At 38.1% G+C, this 16,524-nt stretch overlaps 4 protein-coding genes across 4 annotated transcripts; 1 reads left to right on the top strand and 3 right to left on the bottom strand.

Moving 5' to 3' along the window:
* Positions 1-4,007: 4,007 nt before the first annotated feature.
* On the bottom strand, positions 4,008-5,483 carry LOC133831348 (uncharacterized). The gene is made up of 3 exons (XM_062261605.1): positions 4,938-5,483; positions 4,315-4,832; positions 4,008-4,226 (listed from the first exon to the last, which is right to left on the bottom strand). The coding sequence occupies exons 1-3, from the start codon at positions 5,400-5,402 to the stop codon at positions 4,085-4,087; spliced, it is 1,125 nt and encodes a 374-aa protein (XP_062117589.1). The 5' UTR covers positions 5,403-5,483; the 3' UTR covers positions 4,008-4,084.
* Positions 5,418-7,729, bottom strand: LOC133831349 (uncharacterized). Its single transcript, XM_062261606.1, has 3 exons — positions 7,476-7,729; positions 5,833-6,690; positions 5,418-5,753 (listed from the first exon to the last, which is right to left on the bottom strand). Exons 2-3 carry the CDS (start codon positions 6,688-6,690, stop codon positions 5,418-5,420), a joined length of 1,194 nt encoding a protein of 397 aa, XP_062117590.1. The 5' UTR covers positions 7,476-7,729.
* Positions 7,730-8,111: 382 nt separating this feature from the next.
* On the top strand, positions 8,112-12,014 carry LOC133831345 (protein CIA1-like). Its single transcript, XM_062261603.1, has 10 exons — positions 8,112-8,506; positions 8,887-9,033; positions 9,316-9,534; positions 9,664-9,728; positions 9,840-9,905; positions 10,037-10,108; positions 10,502-10,564; positions 10,970-11,045; positions 11,267-11,350; positions 11,769-12,014. Exons 1-10 carry the CDS (start codon positions 8,312-8,314, stop codon positions 11,841-11,843), a joined length of 1,062 nt encoding a protein of 353 aa, XP_062117587.1. The 5' UTR covers positions 8,112-8,311; the 3' UTR covers positions 11,844-12,014.
* A 659-nt stretch (positions 12,015-12,673) lies between these two features.
* Positions 12,674-13,581, bottom strand: LOC133831347 (protein BIC1-like). The gene has a single exon (XM_062261604.1). It carries the CDS (start codon positions 13,468-13,470, stop codon positions 12,952-12,954), a length of 519 nt encoding a protein of 172 aa, XP_062117588.1. The 5' UTR covers positions 13,471-13,581; the 3' UTR covers positions 12,674-12,951.
* Between the last annotated feature and the right edge of the window lie 2,943 nt (positions 13,582-16,524).

The following is a 16,524-nucleotide window of genomic DNA, read 5'->3' as shown; positions in this document are numbered from 1 at the left end:
AGAGAAAATAATGTTTGGAGTGAGGGGAGCTGGAGTAGAGACCGGGGTGGCTCTTATAGTAGAGAGAATTTGTGTATATTAAGTATATATAAAAAGTGGTACGACTATATATACGTACAAAAGGGAAAAATTAAGGGAAATTTGACTTTTTATGCTTAATAGCATGGTGTAATACAAAATAATGCTAGGCATTTTTAACATTACAAAATAATGCCAAATTTTTTGCTAGTACCCAAAATACCCCTAAAAACAACTATCTCATCTCTTCCCCCCCCCCCCCCCCCCCCTCTCTTCCTTCCTCATCTCTTCCTTCTTCTTGTTTCTTCCTCACTCTCACTCACCTCACCTCACCTCACACCACCACTAAGAGCACCACGGTAGAGCTTGGGACCGCCACTAAGAAAGCCATTTGTAGACCAAAGTAAGGGTTGAGAAATCTTGGAGAAAAATTTAATGGGTAAGCAATTTTTTCTTAAATACTTGGATTAGTGATGTTTCCTTTAAACTTTTTGAGCATTTCGTATAGATCTGAGCAATATTTGTACATTTTTTTGGGTTTTTTCTGGTTTTTTGTCGATCTGCGTTTTCTGGGAATTTTCTGGGTTAGTGTTGTGCTCGATGGGTGCTCGATGCCTGCTCGATGCAGGCTCGATGACACACCAATTTTAGCGTTGCATGTTCTGCTCGATGGGTACTCGATACCTACTCGATGGGTACTCGATGGTAATGTTCATTCTCACTTTTCATGCATGCTCGATAGATGCTCGATGCCTGCTCGATGCAGGCTCGATGACACACCAATTTTAGCGTTGCATGTTCTGCTCGATGGGTACTCGATACCTACTCGATGGGTACTCGATGGTAATGTTCATTCTCACTTTTTCATGCATGCTCGATAGATGCTCGATGCCTGCTCAATGCAAGCTCGATGGCACATCATTTTTTACGTTGCATGTTGTACTCGATGGGTACTCGATACCTACTCGATGGGTACTCGATGGTAATGTGCATTCTCACTTTTTCATGCATGCTCGATAAATGCTCGATGCCTGCTCGATGCAAGCTCGATGGCACATCATTTTTTACGTTGCATGTTGTACTCGATGGGTACTCGATACCTACTCGATGGGTACTCGATGGTAATGTGCATTCTCACTTTTCATGCATGCTCGATAGATGCTCGATGCCTGCTCGATGCAAGCTCGATTGCACATATTTTTTTACGTTGCATGTTGTGCTCGATGGTTACTCGGTAGCTACTCAATGCAAGCTCGATGGTCATGTTTTTCAACATCATTAAAATACCATTTGTGTTTGTGTTTTTTTATTTCAGGTTCTACTGTTTACGTATTTGTTTCTTACAACGGTGTTTGGGAAATGCATGGTAGGAAATGGTATTTTAAGGATGCTGAAGGTGAAGTGATACCAGTAGAGAATGATGTCACTTACTTGCAACTACTTGACATACTGCACGAGACATTTCAGGTGGATAGAGAGGTGTATGAATTGAAACTCGAGGTGCCATACGTATGCGGCGAGCAACCATTTGCACCAGTTCAATTGAAGAATGATCGTCAAGTTCGTGTATTCTTAGGAATAAGCTTGAATGAACGGGTAGTCTTATGTGTGACTCCACTTAAGAAGAATGTCATATCAGATCCTTCTCCTAGTGTGAACAAAAAAGACACGACTAGTATCGATCCATCTCCTGCAGGTAGCAGTTACAAGCATCTTAGCGAGGTGGGCACTTTTGTTCCAGTTACTGATCCGATGGCTACTATTCAGCTTGATATACCACAAGGAGGTCCCACAGGTGTGCTTGAGGCATATGAGTACGATCCCTATGTGAATGATGATCCAGTTGGTAATTGCTTTGAAGATAATGATGATGGTTCCGAGGATGACTCGTATTATAGTGCAGATGTTTCAAATGAGGAGTTAAACATTTCCCAAGCCCAACAAGTAGAAGAAGAGTCAGGACTGCCTCTTGCACAGGCACCTCTCCCAACTCAAGGACGCCGAGCACCTGCTCGAAGCAGTAATCAACCTGCTAGGACAGAAGATAACACTGGGTGGAGGGAGACAATTGTATCAAGAGAAGATCACACCAGATGGAGTGCCCCAATGTTTACAAAAGAAGATATTGAGGCATCTGCTAAAACCCATTCCTCATCATCTAGTGGACCAATGGGAGAAATATATGTTGGGAAGACTTTTGAGGACAAGAATGATTTAAAAACCAAAGCTGCTCTATTTGCAATGAAGAATAACTTTGAGTATATGGTGAAAAAGTCTGGTACTGACGTGTGGTATATCACATGCAAAGATCCTGACTGTTGTTGGAGATTGAGAGGGAAAAAACAACCAATGTCCCCCATGTTTGAGATCACGGTATACAAGAGCGTACACACATGCTCACTAGAAGTGCGACAAAAAGGTCATCGTCAAGCTGCACCGTGGGTCGTTGGACACCTCATAAAGAACAAATACGCAGTTGATGGGACCAGTTACATGGCAAACAACATAAAGGAGGATATGAAGAAAATTTTTGGTATTGATATGCGTTATGAAAAGGCATGGAGATGTAGAGAGAAGGCACTTACGTATGTTAGGGGGACATATGAGGATTCGTATTGCAAGTTGCCATCCTACTTACACATGTTGCAGCAAAAGAATCCAGGTACAATTACTGATTTTGTCACTGAAGATGGTCGTTTCCTATATTGCTTCTTTGCCCTTGGAGTTTGTAGGAGAGGATTCAGATTTTGTCGTCCTGTGATATGTGTGGATGGCACGTTCTTGAAGAATAAGTACGGTGGCCACATGCTATGTGCCGTTGCTTTGGATGCGAATAGTCATTTATATCCAATTGCCTTCGGGTTGGTGGATAGTGAGAACCACAACTCGTGGAAATATTTCATGACGAAGTTGAAGGAAGCCATTGGGGACGTTGATGACTTGGCTTTCGTGTCAGATAGACATGCGAGTATTATTCATGCTCTAGAGGTTGTCTTTCCTGATGCCTACCACGGCGCATGCTACCATCACATCAGTATGAATGTGAAAGCCAAGTTCAAGACTGATCACTGTCACAGTGAGATGTGGGCAGCAGCCTATGCATGGAAGAAGACGGAATTTCTAAAGCATTATGAAAATATTAAGTGAATGGATCCTCCTATAGCTGCCTATTTGGAGGGAATTGGTTTCGATAAGTGGTCTCGTCCTTTCTTTCCTGGAAAACGATACAATATAATGACTAGCAACTACGCTGAAAGCTTCAACAACAAGACCAAGGATGCAAGAACCTTTCCAGTTACAATTTTTTTAGAATTCATTCGGTTCACACTACAGTCTTGGTTTTCTGAACGACGTAGTGTGACAGAGAAGACTACCACCAAATTATCCACCCTGATGGAGGCAGATGTATCGAACAATGCTGACAAAGGAAGGTTCATGAATGTCTATGCCCTTGGTCAATTCGAGTTTCATGTAACTGGTGCAGACAGCGATGCTGAGGTGAATTTGATGACGAAATCATGCTCATGTGGGGTATTCCAGCTCATAGGCACACCTTGTCCCCATGCAGCTGCAGCAGCTATAGAGCGTGGAGTGAACCTTTACTCTTTGTGTTCACCGTTTTACACCATTGAGTCATGGAGGAATTCGTACAAAGAAACCATTTACCCAACTGGGAACGAGGATGACTGGATACTTCCAGATGACATTAAGAATATGGTAGTTGGTGTACCCATAGAGAAACAACAAGTTGGTCGCCCAAAAAAACCAAAGCTAGGAAGACCAAGGACAAATCGTTGGCCATCTGGCGGGGAAAAACCAGTTACAATGCGTAAGTGTAGTAGATGTGGTGGTCGTGGCCACAACAAATCCTCATGCAAAGCTCGGCTTTGAGTTTATTTTTTGTTGTATTTTATTTAAACTTGAAGTTGAAGGTTATTTTTCGTTTTCTTTTTTTATTGTCGTTAATGAATTTTGGTTGTTAATTGTCGTTAATAAAAAGATACTCGACTCAAAAAAATTTCTTAAAAATCTACATTTTAAGCAAATAAATATAACATGAGAATGTTCAATGTCTAACATTCTGATACCATAAGTCAACTGTCCATTTGTTTCTGAACAACTCCATGTTGTCATCGCAAATCGTGTCAAGTGGTAGCCTACCCAATAAGTGTTCGATGTGTTTGATGGCGTACACACCACAATCTCCACTGTAACCAAAACATAAATTGCATTAGTAACAAAATCAACATGGAATTTAATTTAAAAAACTTGAATAAAAACTAGACTTTTGTTTACCTGACTTTGGTTTGGGGTACTGAATCAACTGGCATGCGGTGCACATTGAACTCCTTGCATCTTTTAGCTCCAGGTGGAATCGTCAACCGAGGGTCGTCCTTGAAAAGTTGTGACTGCAATAACAACGATGGGAACAAAGTAGACAATGACTTCATAAAAGATTGCAGTTGTTTATCACTTATCACGGTCACGTCCGAATCATAAACATTCAGAGTCCAAGTAGAGATGGAGGCTTCAACTGCAAACCAATGCGCTTGAAGGTAGTTCTGGCACCAATATACAGTGTCTACTCCCTTCCACGATGCCAGAAATTGATTGTCAATTCCCGTAATCATTGATATCACATCTGAATCCCACAAAAACCTTTTCTTATCCGCTTCCTTGGCATTCTGATATGCATCATAACGGGCCGGTACCACTTGTGAGAACATAATATTCATCACAACACCATCTTGCCGATATGCCCCGGGATAGAACTGTCGACGCCTACGTAGCATATGCATGGCCGCATCAATATGCTGCAAAAATGATTGGAAAGTAATTAATCAGCCTATCGAAACCCCTATTGAACCCACTGCTTATACCAGATAACAAATATTAATAAATTTAATAAAATTACTTACCCCATCATCGATCCAAAACTGTGGTGTCTTCATCGTCAGAAACCAACTCGGACCATACACACCAGATTGGACATCCCTCTTCGTCTTGTTCGGAATATCTCCAAGCAACCACTTGCCGACCGTTCTGTACTGTGTAGCAAGTGGCTTCTTTAGAGGGTCGAGGACTAATGGCACGTCATCAATCGCATCCAAACGAGCTTTCTTTCTGGTTGGGTCGGTGTAGTCTTCAAATTTCTTAGGTTTGCGTCTTTTCCTCTTGGCCAATTGAAACTCTACACCAGCAACATCCCCATGTTCTATAATAGCAACACCTGGGGTCTCAGGATTTGCTGTGAGTACTATCGGGGGAGGAGTGCCTATGTCATGTGAGACAAAATCATCTGGGAGGTCAAGTGAGTCGGAATCAGAATCAGAATCATTTGGAAGATCTTGTACGAATGTCAAGATCTTATTGACATCATCCATGATGACCGCCTGGTTCTATAGGATGGTATCCTGACGACTCTCGACTCGCTCCAACCTCTCCAACACCTCCCGTAAATCAGGTTGATCAGGACTGGGGTGTACCGATGGGGCTGGGGCCGAGGGTGTGGGGTCGATGGGGACTGGGGTATCCTCATCATCAGGGCCATCAACAAAAATATTTGCTGCCTTCGCAACCTCAGCAGCTATCTCCGCCACCTTCTCAAAATTAGTGGGAGTTTCTACCTCTTCTTCTTGGCCCAACCCGGGATACAAGGGAGCATCACCCTCCGTCAGAGCGCTATAATAATCTATCTCCGAAGGCCGGGGCTTCAACATGGACAACACAATCAACTGCATCAAATACAAAGCATTAAGTCAGTTTGAAACCACCAAAGAATACTCTATTTTGACATAATATAGCAGAACTTACACTCGTCTTCTTGAACATCGGTGCAAGGTCGGCCTTCGAAATAGGACGCTCCTTATTGCTCGACCAACTAAGCATCCTCGGAAACTGGTTTCCATGGTTAATACCATACTCACGTGCAAACTGTTGGATGGCTTCATATGCCCAATACTGCAATGCAGGGACATAACCATACAAACTGTATTTTGCTTCTTTCTGTTTCCCCTTAACTTCCTTTTTCTTCTCATAGTTCCTTTTCTGATGATGCATGTCTTTCTTACATGAATCCATAAGCTTGTTAAAAGACACCTTCCCCCATGGGTAAGTAAAGAAGTACTCAGTGTCCTCCACCATCTTCAGCGAATCTATCCAGACATTTAACTTGCCCTCTCGTGCAAGTAAAACCCCCTCAACAAAGAAACATAGGCCCAACTTGTAGGCATCTTCAACTACAGTGCAGTTTTTTAAAGCAGCCTCCAAATGCATTAACTTCACTGTTTCTTCATCATTAAAAAACTCCTTGATTAAGCGGTCACTAGTCAAGTGTTTCTTCAAATCAGTCTCAGATGGCCCGGAACTGAAGTTCAACCCCATAACCAAACCAAACTCGCCTCTACCAAATCTGCAGGGTCTAGATCCCAAATGTAAATGCAACTCATCCTCTTTGAAGCACTGGATCTTGCGCAACATTAATTGATGCATGAGAGATGCAGAGAAGTCCAACTTCTCAGCCATGAAAAATTGTTTGAATGGGGATTCCTTCACCCTTTCTATCAACCCGAGCTCCTCAAACTTGTCCTTGATTGTTTTAAAGTAACCATTGCCCCTATATGTGACTCGTCCAGGAAAGTGATCTGTCAAGGGTAAAAGATACTTCGGCATCTGCAAAAAATAAAGATAACAATAATACAGTTAAACAAAGTCGCATGAAAAATCCATAAATAAACATACATGCAACCATCGAACCCACTCGAACACCCATCGAACCCCAACCCGAGTACCCATCGAACCCCTAGAGCATGCATCGAACCACCATCGAACCCAACATAAGACCCAATCCATCGAGCATGCATCGAATCCCCATCGAGCATGCATCTAATTTCTTAGTTTTAAACCCGGAACCCATAATGGGCCTACCCCATCGAACCCCTAAGGCCTACCCTATCGAACCAACATCGACAAGCATCGAACCCAACAAATACCAAACCCATCGAGCATGCATCAAACCCCATCGAGCATGAATCAAACCCAACAAATACACAACCCATCGAGCATGCATCGATCCCCCATCGAGCATCGAACCTAAACTTGGAACCCTTAACGGCTTAACCTATCGAACCCCCATCGAGCATGCATCGAACCCCCCCATCGAGCATGCATCGAACCCCCATCGAGCATCGAACCTAAACTTGGAACCCTTAACGTCTTAACCTATCGAACCCCCATCGAGCATGCATCGAACCCCCATCGAGCATGCATCGAACCTCCCATCGAGCAACCTTACAAACCCACAAAAATCCCAGGCTTCACTAAAACATACCCACACTATTCCATACCCAAAACAAACCAGATTAATCCATACACACAAACAATCCCACACTAATCCATACACAAACAATTCCACACTAATCCATACACATACACACAAACACAAACAATAAGCTTACCTTTGTTTTGGGTATGGAGAAACTTGAACCGTGGGTTTTGGATGACAGATGGCGAGAGGCAAGACGGAGGCGCGGGGTTTCGACGGGGGCTGTGACGGGGGCTCGACGGGGGACAGCGCGGCTTCGACGGGGGGCAGCGCGACTTCGACGGGGGGCAACGCGACTTCGACGGGGGCCGCGACGGGGACTCGAACCGAGAGTTTGAGAGAGAAAGCTTGAGAGAGAGAGAAAGCTTGAGAAAGCTTGAGAAACCGACGGGGAGATCTGGGTAGTTCAATGGTCGGGGGGTTGGGAGTTTGTGACCGAGAGTTTGAGAGAGAGAGGGAGAATCAAAACTGGGATTGAGGGGAATTGTGACAGGGGTATTTTGGGTACTAGCAAAAATTTTGGCATTATTTTGTAATGTTAAAAATGTCTAGCATTATTTTGTATTACACCACACTATTAAGCATAAAAAGTCAAATTTCCCAAAATTAATATGAAGCTATCCTCGTAGTAAGTACCACAAGAATATACAAATACAGAATTATATCACTTATCAAACTGACCTCGCAATCCGGAAGAAGGATCGTTAAAGTATTGTGGGCAATTTTGTACTTTCAATTTTTAAACGCAAGTGCCTAAGCCAACCACGCTCTACCGCCATAAGTTTAATATTTAGCTCGGCGCGTGATTTCGACGCGCCACAGTCCACAAAATCGACCTAAAACACCACACTGGGCAACCAGCCCGTGACTTCCATTGCTCAATCATAATCATATTCATATGGCACAATATATTTATACACTCATACATGAACTATTGAAACGAGTTTATTAGTCTCTGTAATTTGGGGTATGGAGTTCTTGGATGGGCGATTCGAGCTGAGAGAGATTCAGAAGCTTGAGGGTCACAGCGATAGAGTATGGAGCCTGGCGTGGAACCCAGCCACTGGTGTAACTGGGGTTCCACATGTATTCGCTTCTTGTAGCGGCGATAAGACCGTACGTATTTGGGAGGAGAGTATTTCTACCGGTTCATGGAACTGCAAGGTTCGACCTTTTGGTTTTTTATTGAATACGGAAGTCGTATTTAATTTGTGATCCTATTTTCTGGTTGGTTGATGAGAAAATTGACTTTACTGCTATTAGTATTTTCATTTTTTTCCTATCTGGGTTTTGAATAGTGAATAGTATAAAGTAATTGTCAATAAAATTTGCTAATGCTAATTGAATAGAGCTTCTCGTCAAATTTTTGTCTCTGTAACTAAGCTGGACAGATAGTTTTATTTGGGATTTTTGTGTTGGGCACAATTAATTTTTATGCTCATCTAACGAAAAATTCCTTTCTAATGCTAAATTGGAGGGTATTTTTATCTGGGTTTCATGATTATATTGGATTGAAATTTTAATAAGTAGATGCTATTGTGCAGGCAGTTCTGGAAGAAACACACACTAGAACTGTTCGATCCTGTGCTTGGTCGCCATCGGGAGATTTATTGGCTACTGTGAGCTTTGATGCCACCACTGCTATTTGGGAAAACGTTGGGGGTGATTATGAATGTGTTTCCACTTTGGAGGTACTGATATCCCTTAGTTGCATTGCAGTAGGCAATTAGTGAGTTGTACAGCTAATTTTACTGGTTTCATATAATACCTGTTTAGTTTTGTTAGTTCTATATTTTGACTTTGGGTTCAAGTTAAACTTATGGATACGCTATGGTGATTTGAGAATGCTAGCATAGGAAGCTTAAACACTAAGCGACATCATTTTTGTTTTAAAATTCATATCTTGGTAGTTTGTGTTTCATATATTTTTCTTCATATTTGTAAGTGCTGTCAGTGGTGGTTTTGTTTTTTAGGGTCACGAAAATGAAGTCAAAAGTATTTCGTGGAATGCATCTGGGTCATTGCTTGCTACATGTGGTCGAGATAAAACTGTTTGGATTTGGGAAGTACAGCCAGGTCATGAGTATGAGTGTGTTGCTGTGTTGCAAGGTCATACACAGGATGTAAAAATGGTTCAGTGGCATCCAGCCATGGATGTTTTGGTCTCTTGTAGTTATGATAATAGTATTAAGGTAAAGTGACATGAAGAGTTTAATTTTATATTTATGTGATCATCCAGATAAACTAATTGTTTGATGTACCATTTTTGAAGAAAATTGACTTAGTATGATTCTTTAATTGCCCGTAAACGCTACTCTCAGATTTGGGCAGACGACGGTGATGATGATAATTGGACGTGTGTACAAACTTTAGACGAACCTAACAAGTATGATCTCTCTCTCTCGCTCTCTCAAACTTTCCACTTGTTTGTAATTGTAACTATGCTTTTAATTTCACTAATTTTGGCTTATTTTTTCTTTCCTTTCTGTTTTTTCAGTGGTCACTCTTCTACTGTTTGGGCTCTTTCATTTAATTCCAGCGGAGATAAAATGGTTAGCAGTAGGTAAGGAAAGCGTCTTTCACCTTTATGGTTACTTTGGATTTCTTGCCCAGTACGAGTAACAAAGTGTTTCATAACAAAACTGTGCATACTGAAAAAACAAAAGCTGAGATAGCAATTAACTGAATCTGCAGCGACGACCTTACTTTGAAGATATGGGGAACGGACTTGGCAAGGATGCAGTCTAGTGAAGGTTACACACCTTGGTGAGGAAAACATCACATCAAAATTAGTTTCAATGCCATTGTTCTGAGCTTTTGAAATGTTGTATGTGTATAGTTTTTACAGCTCTATATGAGAAGGTTTGAGTGTCGGTCAACCAAAATGAATGTTACAAGATTGTTTCATTGCCATAGTGGTGAGTATGATAAGCTGTACTTAGATGCAGCAATGGAAAAGAAGAACAATTCATTATTACATATGCCTGCATCTTCGTCAAGGTCATGAAATAGTTGTTATGCTGCTAGATAGTGTTCTTTGAACAATCAACTGTTATACCTGTAATTTGGTGTTCCATATTCTTTTTAGACGGACAGCAATGAATTTTAAATTTATTTTAGGCATTCTAACATTTTTTTTTACATTTTTTCCCTCTTCAGGAGACATCTTTGTACAATTTCAGGTTATCATGATCGGACAATCTTCTCGGTGCATTGGTCTAGGTATCGATTGTATACTAATTAATAAATTTTGTCCTTTTGTTTTGTTTTTATTTTTATTATATATATATTAGCTAGATCTATGCCATCAAAATGTACTATGGTCCCACAGTTGGTGCTCATTTTTAATTATTAGCCATTGACAAATGCTCTAGACAACAATCTTGTCGAAAAAAGATGCATCTTAATTCAGTGTAATTGATTATATTTTAGTTAAGTTCATCAAGATTTGTTCCTAAAGGGATGTAGTTATCATATGTAAGGATTTTGTATGCTTGAATCCAACTGCCTTGGTTTAACTCTTTTATCTTCATATGTTTTGGCCATTTTGTTTTCGTGATATTTTTTTCAACAGAAAACCCCCTCTTCCTGTAACAATCTAATCCCATTTATTATCTATATCTGAAGGGAAGGTATCATTGCCAGTGGCGCAGCTGATGATGCCATGCGGTTTTTTGTGGAAAACTCGGACAAAGATGGTTTGGTATATTTTTATCCATGTTTATTAATTCCAATATACCATCTCGCAAATCTGCATGTAGATAATTCCATTGCTGGTTGATGGGGCTGGTTTTTTCCCTTTTCTTTTTTCTAAAAAGTAATTGTTGGTGTCTAGGATTATTAAATTTACTTTATGGTCTATTCATAAAGAAACTGCTATTGATTCGTTTCTGGTTTTGAAGTACTGATTCTTTTACTTTAAAGGTTGATGGACCCATGTATAAACTGCTACTGAAAGAGGAAAAGGCCCATGACATGGATGTAAATTCAGTGCAATGGAGCCCTGGGGTAAGATTCTATCAGAAATACTTAATTTATCTGGAACTGAAGGCATGTTTTCTACATTTTTATGAATCTACTCAAATCCATTGCCCTCTTCATATTGGATTTAAAATTAGAAATTATTAGAACATTACTGTTTCTGCTACCACCATGAATATAGTCAATGATGGTCTGCTCTGCTAAAAAAATTAATATCACTTTCCCCACTGCTTATGTTCACCATCATCATCTAGCTTTTGCATATTACTGTGTTTGTTTGGTCATAACTTAACATTTGAAAATTTAAAATCAAAGATAAAAGGTTGAGAGAGCTAGACATACTACATAGTACTGGTATTCACATTGTGTAGTGCCTTAAATTGCCACCATTCACCTTCACATTTTAACCTAATGTTTTCCCATGTGCTGTTATTATTTTTATTAGGAGAAACGGCTACTTGCTTCTGCCAGTGATGATGGAACGATTAAAATATGGGAGCTTGCACCTGTACCCAGCTGAAGAAAATTACAGAATCTCCTCATAAATTATGTGTAATTGCAAAGATCTTCCTTCTATTGGTCCAATTTTGTCAGTCAACAGATTAATATAGTTTAATCGAGAAATATGACTTGTAATTTTCAACAATAATTATTGATCATTTATTTGAACAATGCAAAGGTTTTGAGTGAACGTTTTTTGGTTCACAGTTTACTATTTAGCTATTTCTGGCATTATCATGCTCTCTCTTATTAATCTATATGGTTATAGGTTAATCTCTATCCATTTATCTTCAACTTTGTTGTAATCTCTGACTGTTATGTTAATTGGTAATTTTTAATATTTAACAAAACTAAATGTGAACTCCAATTGGTGCGAAGCCCTAGTCTTAATATTGAAAAATGAAATAAACACTGAATTGTTAATTGGTTATTAATGGGCTAAATCCACTAGGCCAGCTTTGAGATTGTTTCTACAGTTTCTATCTTAAACTTTGTATAAAATAATCAAAATTAACTTTATATAAGACTATGCATGTGTTGTAAAAAGTAATTTATAAAGTTTGATATAGCAGGCTAGGTTTTCATAAATAATATTTTAACCACAACATCTGATATTTATGTTCTAGATCTCTAGTTTTGGTGGCTCATGTAAATTGTAATGGCCATGCTCACTTTCAGAATTGCATCCCATTTTTTAACAGCTTAAAAAGCTTTGGTTTCAAACTGTCTAGAAAAAATTTCTACAAAAAAGAGAATAACTGTTTGGATTTTTTTTGTTCCAACTTATAGATTCATGTATATTCAGAGAATGAGACATATACAATGAAAATTAAGAAAACCATAAGAATATTAAGAGAATGATTGTTCAATTATAAAATTAAAACAGGAAGAAGCTAGCTTGAGAGTGGTACAATAACAACCACTACTACTCCATTAGAGAAGATAATAACAATATATATCTAGTAGTATCCAAGAAGATCATTTTTTTGAATGAAATATCATTGTACTACAACAACAATAATATATAATAACAATAGTATTAATTCTCAATGATCATCATAAATCTCGAAAATTATCATTATAAAAATTTTAAAATGAAAAAAAAGGAGAAATAAAAGAGTTTCTTTCTAACACCTGTTCTCTATTCTTAGTCCTTGAGAAGTGGCTCTTCTTCCTTCTTCAACCAAAGAAGCCCTGGCCGACATAATCCCATTAGGGACCAAACAAGCGTCAAAAGCATTACAATCAATCCAATCCTTCAACAGATCCTCTTGCCCCCAAATATCAGGGATCCAAACCCTACCCGCCATCTCAATCCGATGCCTCTTCAGCCTCTCTCTTCCATTATCCTCCGACGATAACTCTCTCCACCTACTCACCTCCTTCTCTTCTTTTCCGCTGTCTTCAGCGAATGCTAAACCTTTCTTCTCTTCGAAATTACTCGACGAAGAAGAAGAAGAAGACGATATCGAAGGAGACCTCTGCTCGGCTACGCTTTTTTCAGCGTCGTTTTGGTCTGACTTTGGAGACGAGGTTCGTCTCCGTTCGAAGCGGCGATCGTCGCCGTCGATTAGCTGATGATGATCAAGATCAAGCTCGAGCTGGTGATGGTGAGCCATTTCGGTGAGTGCTTCGGTTTGTTTCATGCAGAGAGAGAGAGAGAGAGAGAGAGATAATGAGAAAATGAGAGAATGAGAAAATATTAATGGCTTCTTTCTTTCTTTCTTCTGTTTTTGTTATTGTAATAACTAACGTATTTATTTTATTTTAACATATAAATAGTTAGAATGTGTGGGAGGAAGGAAAAGAAGTGTGAAAATGGGTGGGAAATTAGATTACACGTCACTCCTCGAAAACGCTTTTTGTATGGTAACTGACAAAGGTACGTGTCTCCATGTTTAAGAATTGGATTCCAATTTGTGTGGCCTTCCTTCCTCGTAACTCATTCGAGGGCTCTTTTGCAAATATTAAAAGTTAGAATCTAGCACATTTTAGCACTATTTTTACTTTTGACAACCCCAACCAAACATCTTCATTTTATTACAAGTGTTTGCACATTGAATAATGATAAGCTCATAAAAATCTTCCATCATAAATATTAAATTTGACAAAATTATACATAAATTCACGCTTTTGTACATAAACAATGATTTGTTGAACTTTGAGCGGTGGAATAAGTAAAAAACGGGTAATTTAGAGATAACAAATTTCTATTCATCACAACCCCACATATTTTTTATACACAAAAAATTATTAAGACAGAACAATGATGTGTCCCCATTGAAAATTATTAAGACAGAACCACACTATCTTTGTGTGTGGGGTTTAAAATACATGATACATCGTTTTATGAATTTTCATGTATAAAAAGTATGTGTCTAGCACTATTCTTGCATATCTTAACACTATTTTTCCTTTGACAATCCAAATCTGTCCATTTAATTATAAGTATTGCTATAAAACAGTCCCAATAGCTGCTGTAAAGTACTCTAAATATATATATATATATATATATATATATATAAAACTAAAAGGCTTAATATTGTATCAATGAGATGAGATCCTTTAAATATTTATGCATAATAATTTCGCACTAAAACCAATAATTCCTACACAAAATGTAGCTAAGCTTTAAGTAAACATTTAAAAACATAATTAATATTTTTTCCCTTTTCTCTTCTGTTTGCTATTTTTTTAATTATTTTTCTTTAACTTTAACTATCAGATAATTATTGAGGCCGTTTTTTGTCAACTTAAATTTGAAGAGAACTAAACACAAAATTATTAAGAAAATAAATAAGAAAAATCAGGATTTTACGTGGTTCAGCAGTTAAAATCTCCTAGTCCACGAGTCAATATTATTGAGTATTAGAATTCTCTTAAAGCTTACACGAAGCAATTTTGTAGAGTATTCTTTGTATCAAATTGTGCCCCTCACAAATGAAATTCTCCAATCTATTTATAGACTGGTTAACAAAATATTTTCATTTTTATTTCGAGAAGTTACAATTCAAATTTGAAATATATGTAAATAAATATATTTATCACGTAATATCCCACGATAATCGAGATTTATTATAAGATTACAACAAATCCCCATGGAATAGGGATTCTCTAACAGCAACCGCGTTCAAACTGGATATCGACCTTGAACATACAATTTACACACTTTCGAGATCGACTATCATCGAGAGCTCGTCATTCTAGTTAGCCTCAACCTTAGCCAGCAATTCCATCGAGATTAGTCTTCGGTGATCAACATTTTCGAGTCTGCAACGAAGGTTTGAATTGCTTTCATATACTTCGGAGAAGATCCATCCTTTTGAGCTTGATGATTAAGCTCGAAAATTCTTTACTGGTGCTCAGTTGCCAATTAGAACAAATCAGGAAGCATGTTAATTTATACAAGTGTTGAACCCTTACTCAACATTTTCGAGCTTACACTTTACGAGCCTACATTTTGAGGCTTATTTATGACAATTTCGAAATTCGGGTGTAACAATAATATATATATATAATATTTAAATGATGTAAAACAAAATATAGAGAAACCAATGTAGAGTATAATATAAAATTGCGAGGTAAAATAAAAAAAGTAAGGTTTTGATGGAGTATTTTGATGGATATAGAGTAGAGCACTCCAACCATTTGGAGTGCTCTAAGGCCAACTCCAACCACAAACACCAAATTTGTGTTAAAACAACACTAAAATAGTGTAATTTTAGTACTAAAATATTTTTCTATTCCAATCATAATACTAAAAATTACACAAAAAATATACTCTCTAATAAAATATATTATCTTTTTATTATTTTATTTAATAAGTATATTATATACTTAAAATAATTTATTGATAATTTTATTATACTATATATGAGTACAATACTATTATGCGATGTCTACAGTACCACACTATATATAATAAGGTGGCATTGTAGACAACATCATATTTGATAGGGCTAACAATTCGTGTAAACGTGTCGTGTTTGTGTTGACACGATTATGACACGACACGATTAAGGTAAATATGAACACGACATGATTATTAAATGTATCAAAAACGTGAACACGAACACGACACAATTATTTTAGCAGGTCACATGACACAAACACGACACAACATGATAACACGATTATGACACGATTAATATGCTATGATAGAATACGATAATGACATAATTAATCATATCTATGTAACAAATTATGAAACCTATGATAATTATTCGTGTTATCGTGTTGACACGATACGATTATGACACGACACGATTAAGGTAAACACGACACGATTATTAAATGTCTTAAAAACTCAAACACGAACACGACACAATTATTAAACGTGTCACCCAAACCCATTTATTTTTGTGTCGTGACCCAAATTGTCACTTGTAAAATTTGCAGTTGGGTTGAATTTGCTTTTGTGCATTTTTAGCACTATATATGATGTTATGCAATTCGATTAGAGCTGCCCTAAGGCAAGCTTAATCATTCACCACATAAGTTGATATTTTATGTGTGGTTGGATTTTAAATTGGCCCCACTTATTATAATTTAATAATTACCAACGCCAATCATTAAATTATAGTTAGTTGAACCTAATTTTAAATTCAATCACAAAAATTGTCTTCTCATGTGGTATTGACCACGTTAAGGGAAACTCCAACCACAAAAGCCATTTTGGTGTTGGTTCAACATCAAAATAG

The sequence above is a fragment of the Humulus lupulus genome, chromosome 4 (assembly GCF_963169125.1).
Source record: "Humulus lupulus chromosome 4, drHumLupu1.1, whole genome shotgun sequence".
Taxonomy (NCBI): domain Eukaryota; kingdom Viridiplantae; phylum Streptophyta; class Magnoliopsida; order Rosales; family Cannabaceae; genus Humulus; species Humulus lupulus.
The sequence above is the reverse complement of the archived record's forward strand: the minus strand, read 5'-3'. Positions and strand labels throughout refer to the sequence as shown.

Bases quoted from the DNA above. Each gene is read 5' to 3' on its own strand.
- LOC133831348 (XM_062261605.1), bottom strand. From the start codon at position 5,402: ATGGATGATGTCAATAAGATCTTGACATTCGTACAAGATCTTCCAAAT. The intron at 4,833-4,937 runs GTAAGTAATTTT...TCATTTTTGCAG, and splicing joins AGTTTTGGATCGATGATGGG to CATATTGATGCGGCCATGCA. The intron at 4,227-4,314 runs GTAAACAAAAGT...TTTTGGTTACAG, and splicing joins GTACCCCAAACCAAAGTCAG to TGGAGATTGTGGTGTGTACG.
- LOC133831347 (XM_062261604.1), bottom strand. From the start codon at position 13,470: ATGAAACAAACCGAAGCACTCACCGAAATGGCTCACCATCACCAGCTC.
- LOC133831349 (XM_062261606.1), bottom strand. From the start codon at position 6,690: ATGCCGAAGTATCTTTTACCCTTGACAGATCACTTTCCTGGACGAGTC. The intron at 5,754-5,832 runs GTAAGTTCTGCT...TATTTGATGCAG, and splicing joins CGATGTTCAAGAAGACGAGT to TTGATTGTGTTGTCCATGTT.
- LOC133831345 (XM_062261603.1), top strand. From the start codon at position 8,312: ATGGAGTTCTTGGATGGGCGATTCGAGCTGAGAGAGATTCAGAAGCTT. The intron at 9,535-9,663 runs GTAAAGTGACAT...CGCTACTCTCAG, and splicing joins GTTATGATAATAGTATTAAG to ATTTGGGCAGACGACGGTGA. The intron at 9,906-10,036 runs GTAAGGAAAGCG...CTGAATCTGCAG, and splicing joins GATAAAATGGTTAGCAGTAG to CGACGACCTTACTTTGAAGA.